The sequence below is a fragment of the Vigna radiata genome, chromosome 6 (assembly GCF_000741045.1).
Source record: "Vigna radiata var. radiata cultivar VC1973A chromosome 6, Vradiata_ver6, whole genome shotgun sequence".
NCBI classification, from domain to species: domain Eukaryota; kingdom Viridiplantae; phylum Streptophyta; class Magnoliopsida; order Fabales; family Fabaceae; genus Vigna; species Vigna radiata.
In genome coordinates, this window is record NC_028356.1 from 4,049,750 (window position 1) to 4,057,111 (window position 7,362).

The following is a 7,362-nucleotide window of genomic DNA, read 5'->3' on the forward strand; positions in this document are numbered from 1 at the left end:
CATTTACGTTTTATAATTACTTTAATTGCACTAAAACTCAAATTATGGAAACATTCTTTAGTCTAGGTTAGTTAGAAATTATACGATTGTCTAGTTTCACGAGTCTCTTGGGAAACGATATCCGGTCTTACCAGTTTTATTACTTGAAACGATTTGGTACACTTGCCAAAGTCACAACAAAATCCTAATAAGTTAGTTCTTATAAACACTATACAAAAGGATTAGTAAAAAAAATAAAAATAGTACACTTAAATAAAAATAAATAAAATAAGTACACGGTTAAATAAAATGATATTAAATGATAGAAAGAAATAAATTTGGGAAAAGATAAAATAAGATAAAAGAAAGTAGTAAAAAAATAGATTGATTTCACTATATTTTTTTTTTCAAAATAAGATTCATAATTGGTTTTCTAAAGAAGATTGATTTTTTTGTCTAATATTTCAAATTAATCAACATAATATCTCAATTAATTTGTCAACGTCGTCACTTTTAACTAAAGTAACTTTTCATTCAAAAGCAATGATTTTTTAGACTAATCCTAACAAATTAATTAAACATTATTATGTTTAATCATGTCTATTATTTTACATTGTATATATAATAAAAAAACTAATTTAGCAAAGTAACTTCTTGATTAATTTTATTTAAAGTTTTTATCTCTAATCAAAGTAATTTTTCAATTGAAAAAACTCATTCAATCATATGAAAGTTATAACTTTAATCAAAGTAATTTTTTAATTAAAATAAAAAATCCTTGAACTCTTATGATTGCTATGCTAACACAATGTTAATTTGCTACAATATAAAAATTATTACTATTACTTGATTGAGAGAAAAAAAAAACATAGATAAAATATAAACCAAAGCAACAATAAAAAAACAAAATATATTATTTCATTCTAACATCAGAATCTATAATAAAATTACAATAGAATCAACGTAAGAAACTTAACACTTCATAAAATATAAAAATAACAAAATGTAATTGGATCTCCCAAAGATTTTTAAGTTTTCTTAATAGTTTTTCTTAAATCTTTATACAGAAATTAGACTGACTTTATTTTGAGTTTCTCTATTGTTATAATATTTTTTTATAATGTAATCTCCTTGACAAATATTGTATCCACATCAAATAATGTCATATACAATTACTTTGAGATAGGACTCTTTGTATACATAATAGACAAACTTTTATACAATAAATACTATATGATAAAATACAAACAAATCAATTAAACGTGTAATTGATTAGATATTTAATTACATAACAGTTTCTATGTGTAATATAAGATATTTAATTAAACTTTATATAAATAAAATCGTTAATCACACGTGACTGATGGAAATGTTCTCCTTTTTTTACCATATGAACGATAACATGGAATCAATCTAAATTATTCTTTAAGTACTAAAGGTATATTATTTTGAGAATTAGTTTATGAACTTTTTTTAAGACCAAAATAAACAAGTGTGAAATTTAAAGAACATATTTAGTCATAAGATATGAATATTAAATTTTTTACGTTTGAAAATCTTATAATTAATTTAATTAGTGAAGAATATTTGACGACAATTTTAAAATATTTTATTACGGTCATTTCTAGCAAGATCAGTTCAACTATTAAATTAAAAACTAATAAAAACACCTCATTTTTGATGGATAATTAATTAAAATAATAATACTATCACGGACATAGATATATAATAATTGGTCAAACTGTATTTGTATATTATTTTGTATTAAATAGCATATGATAGTTATAATTTGTATTGATATAAATGATGATTTCCATTATAGTCATTACTCTTTACTCATAAGTTTACTTTAGAAGGAGAATAATTGATGAAGGAGTTGGAAAAAGTATACTATGTTACGCATTCCATCATCATTGGCTAAGGCACGTATCAATTAGTTGCAACGTCCAAGCTACGTACCATTTCACTCAAAGCTCAAAAAACAACAAAGAATTACAGAAAAAATAAATAAATTATTATATATATTTGAAGGTAGGGATGACAAAAAAATTCCGTGCCCGCACTAATTAATATTGGGTTTGATTGCCTAAAAATATACCGCACTAATTAATAAGTCAGATTGTATTACTCTTTTTGCAAAATATACTATATTAATTATTTATTATATGATATTAATTATTTATTATTGGATTTGATTGCCTAAAAATATAATACACTAATGTTAATCCATGGGCTTGCCTGTTATAGGCTCTATAAATATATAATTGATATCTAAGTACAATCTTCCTCTTTTATCCTAATAAAATTTAGACCCTCTTTTATCCTAATAAAATTTAGACCTTTTTATATCTTGAGTGTCGGAGTGTCTTCTGCACGTCAACAACCCATCGGAGTGGATGACATTCTCAANAAGGATTGAAGATCAAAAGAGAACAAAGCAAAGAAGGACGACTGACCATCGAACCAATTCAACCCAAACAAAAATTAAATTTTAATTTATATTTAATTTAATTTATATTATATTTTATATATTTTTTCGTAATTCTATTTAAATTTTATTTTAATAATTTATAAAAATATATTTTTTTAAATATTTGCAGGTATCTGCGGATATCCGCGGGTTTTAAAATATCCGCAGATTTTTTTTAGGCGGATACCTAGCGGATAACGAGTTTGATTTCAGGTACAGTTTTATCGGCAGGTCAGGTTTGGGTATCACACTATTCGACCCGAACCCGACCGATTGTCATCCCTATTTGAAGGGAAACACTAACATATAATATATATAATTTTTTAAAGTTAGATTTTGTTATATTTTATAATAATATAATAAATAAAATAAGATAAAAATTATTTCTAAAGGAATAATATTAATAATAGATAATAGTAATATAAATAATAATAAATTAATAATTACAATAATAATAATAATATAAATAATAATAACAATTTACATATTATTTAAACATAATTTATACTAATTGTATTTTATTTAATCATCCAATTTTTTTCGATTAAAATACTTTTTTAATTTATCAAAATTATCACATTATTTATATATATATTTTTCAAATACCATAATCTATCTTTTCAAATATCTTAATTTAAAAAATAAGATACACAATCTTTATCCATTGATTGAAATCCCTCCACTCAGTTTTCTCTAAATCCTCAACTGAATCCAAACTCAGCCTCAGATGGTGCAACTGTAAAATGCTATTCAGAAAGATAATGATGTAATATTGGATGGTTACCATCTCTTTAAAAGAGTGCATCAAAAATTGATATGACCATGTTTTTTTTGTTCATCTTTGTCATTGTTGGATGATAGCAGTTCTTCCAAAACACTGCCCTTTCGAGGTCCAGAACTTTAATACACTAATGAACAAAATGCCACTGTCAATTTTCATTCTTATTTGGCGGTTTCATGTTTAAGAAGAATGGAAAATCATGATTCATGAACCACAAATCTAATGCATGTGTGAGTACATAATTAAAATAAAATCTATGAATATAGATAATAATAATAATAATAACAATAAGTTGGAAATCCCGATCTCCAAGGCCCTGTTTGGTCCAGTTCTTGAGGTTCGTCAGCAGCATGAAGGCTAACTGGACTAGAATGATGAATGGTGGTCCTATAATTACTCGTCCATTTCTTACTGTCAGTAATACCAAGGGTCCCACTTACCCTCTTAACCCTTTCCACCACCACCTCGTTTCCCTCAATTTTCTCTCTTAGATATACTAACAAACACCACTCTTTCTCACGTCACCCACTTGCACCGCAGGAACACACTCTGGCCACCACATTCACACAAACATCATCAAAAACACCGAAAACAAACACAACACCAAAACAAACCTTCTCTCTCTGTTTCTCCTCACAGAAGCAGAGAATGCAGCGCCTCACCGTCTCCACCTTTCTCCTTTCCCTAACACTTCTCACCCTCGCAGGCAATGCTCACCTCTCTCACCTTTTCTCTCTCTTTTATTTACTCTGTTTACGTAATGTCACTCACTGACTATGCTGTGCTGTCTACATTCTTTGTTGTTTCAGATGGAGGTTCCATTGGAGTTAACTACGGTCGCATTGGGAGCAACCTTCCCTCCGCGGTCAAGGTTGTTCGTCTCCTCAAATCCCAGGGGCTCAACCGGGTCAAAGTCTACGACACCGACCCGGCAGTGCTTCGGGCATTATCCGGATCCGGAATCAAAGTGACTGTTGATCTTCCAAACCAGCAACTCTTCGCAGCAGCGAAAGCACCCTCCTTTGCGTCCTCCTGGGTTGAAAGAAACGTCGTCGCTTACTACCCTCACACCCAAATCGAAGCCATTGCGGTTGGGAACGAGGTTTTCGTCGACACACATAACACCACCAAGTTCCTGGTACCCGCCATGAAAAACATTCACCAAGCGCTTGTGAAGCACAACCTCGACTCCGACATTAAGGTGTCCTCCCCCATTGCCCTCTCTGCTTTGGCGAACTCGTACCCATCCTCGTCCGGATCGTTCCGACCCGATCTCGTTGAACCTGTTTTCAAACCCATGCTGGATTTCCTCCACGAAACCGGGTCATACTTAATGGTAAACGTGTACCCGTTCTTTGCGTACGAGTCCAACGCTGACGTCATCTCTCTGGACTACGCTCTTTTCCGAGAGAACCCGGGCGTGGCGGATCCGGGTAACGGGTTGAGATATTTTAACCTATTTGATGCCCAAATCGACGCCGTTTTCTCCGCGTTAAGTGCTCTGAAATACGACGACGTTAACATTGTAGTGACCGAGACAGGGTGGCCTTCCAAGGGGGATAATAATGAGGTGGGTGCGAGCGTAGAGAACGCCGCTGCGTACAACGGTAATCTCGTCCGTAAGATCTTAACCGGTGGCGGGACCCCACTTCGACCCAAAGCCGATCTCACCGTCTATTTGTTCGCGCTTTTTAATGAGAATCAGAAGCCCGGACCCACTTCCGAGAGAAATTTTGGGCTTTTTAATCCTGACGAGACAAGGGTCTATAATGTTCCGTTAACGCCGGAGGAGCTCAAGGACTACCACGACCATCCCTCCCCGGTGAAGGGTGGCAGTCCGAAACAGACCACCCCGGCGCCGGCACCCATCGTGAACGGCGGCGTTTCAAAGAGCACCACCGGTAACACTTGGTGCGTTGCGAACCCGGATGCAGATAAAGTTAAGCTGCAGGCAGCTCTAGATTTCGCTTGCGGTGAGGGAGGAGCCGATTGCGCTCCGATTCAGCATGGTGCCACGTGTTACGATCCTAACACGATCATTGCACACGCTTCGTTTGCGTTCAATAGTTATTACCAGAAGCAATCACGCAAGGGCGGTAGCTGCTATTTCGGGGGTACGTCCTACGTGGTCACGCAGGAACCTAGTGAGTATTCTAAAAATCCCTTTTTTACTTTTACATAATTTAATTCATTTTTATTATGTGTGTGCTTTAGAATAGTGTTTGGTAGGGTTACTAACATGAGCGGGGTGAGGAATGCACACGATAAAATAGGGTTGACAAGAGGGAATCTTTGGTGATAACGACGTGGCGTAAATTTATTGGGTAGAGTGTACTGTGTGGGACATTATAATTACGGTGCTACAGTGTTGTGTTACGTTGGTCTACCCAAATAATGCCTTTTTCTCACTGTTTTGGTGAACCCTATTCCTTTGGGGACTAGGGTAATGGACGCCAACTAGATGAAAACTTGTAGCTGTAAAGGTGGTCAATTAGTCAAACATTGGATTCTAATGTGACCTTTGAAAAACATGGGATTTATGATTGTACTTTATGGTTCTTTAATCTTTAGTTTAATTTATGGATTTGTGATAATAATGATTAACCATGGTTATTTTTGTGCAGGGTATGGTAGCTGCGTGTTTCCTACAGGATACTAAAAAGCTGAAGAAGACTGACATTCCCGCATGAGAATATGCATATGCCTGATTTTGCTTTGTGTAAAGTATGTTATGAGAATGAATGTGTCTGGAAGTGAAGCTAGAAAAAGGGGCTAAATTAGTTTGAATATTTTTTTGGGGGTTCTGATTATGTTAGTTAAATAATGTTGACTTTTCATCCAGTTGGGTAGTTAAATTAATTTTACTTTGGGGACTAAAGTAATTGTATCTAAGTTCAAGTTTTCACTTTGCAGTAGACTTTATCTTTTGATTCTTCAACATCGTTCCTTTTTCTTACAAAGCCTCTGTATGTTCTTTTACCTTAAACTCTACCAAGGTAGAGTTAGTAATTCACCCAAGCCCTTACAAATAAGGGCAAGTGTACCTAACATTCTCCCACGTGGGACCTAAAGTCACAACTTGCACCCTTTTTCATCCAACAAAAGAAGTAGGGTTCGTGTTAGATAAAAACTAAGTGGAGATCACATGCAGTGTTGTCGAAATTTATAAATGAAAAATGATTTCGATAATCAACAGTACACAAGCGAATAAAGTAATAATATCATGTTTTCTTTTCACAGATCATCGGTGTTTTATCTTTGGAAAATAATTTAGTTTGTGCCAATGAATGAGATTGGTTTTAAAATATACAGTAGGAATGACTTTTATAGTAAAAAATGCATAATGATTTGTGACCATACATTTCATTCTTGGCTACAGTAACTGTATGAGTGGTCTGAAAAATTATTGGTTCAAATCATACTTTAGGAAATATATTTTTCTAAATGGTAATTTGTTTTTTCTTAATCAGACTTTTGAAAATATATGTAACTTTTAGCAACGGCTATGTGTTGTATGAATAAAAAATTTGATGCAGTGATGTTGCTGTGTATTAGTGCCTTTTCTGTACAAGTTTGTCTGTCGTTGAATTCTTTTATTTTGGGTATTTAGTATTTATGGTTCAAGAGGCAGAAACTATAATGAATAGCTATGATACCAAAACCTGTCTTTGTCAGAAGATGTGTACAAATGAGACCAAAATAACATAAACAAATTACATCACATCCTGAAATGTAATTCTGATATACTATGACAATTACAGGATGGATTTGAGGGCAAATAATAATTTCTAAACAAATATTATTCTGAACTCATCATAAAATGAATAATGTAATTGTCGAAGTGACCCTGAAAACGGCTAAGGATAAAAGTCAATGGGAAAAAGGAGAGCTTTCAAAGTTGGCCAACGGCCATAAAAAGGAAAAAGATAACTCCCATAAACCAAGGTAACAGTGAAAGGTTATATAGGCTATGATCTGCAACAAATAGTTGATGTTTGCAATTTTAGTGAATGATTTGCAGAGTTCATTTTCAACAAATACTGCTAAAAGTCGACATGAATCTCGATTGCATCAATATATTCTTTCTTTCATTCATCCAAAGGGTGAGATAAGTTTCTATCGGTTTTGTTTT

At 33.2% G+C, this 7,362-nt stretch overlaps 1 protein-coding gene across 1 annotated transcript; it reads left to right on the forward strand.

The window, feature by feature from the left end:
* Positions 1 to 3,654: 3,654 nt before the first annotated feature.
* On the forward strand, positions 3,655 to 6,186 carry LOC106765289 (glucan endo-1,3-beta-glucosidase 12). Its single transcript, XM_014649859.2, has 3 exons — positions 3,655 to 3,936; positions 4,040 to 5,374; positions 5,855 to 6,186. Exons 1-3 carry the CDS (start codon positions 3,879 to 3,881, stop codon positions 5,887 to 5,889), a joined length of 1,428 nt encoding a protein of 475 aa, XP_014505345.1. The 5' UTR covers positions 3,655 to 3,878; the 3' UTR covers positions 5,890 to 6,186.
* The last annotated feature ends 1,176 nt before the right edge of the window (positions 6,187 to 7,362 follow it).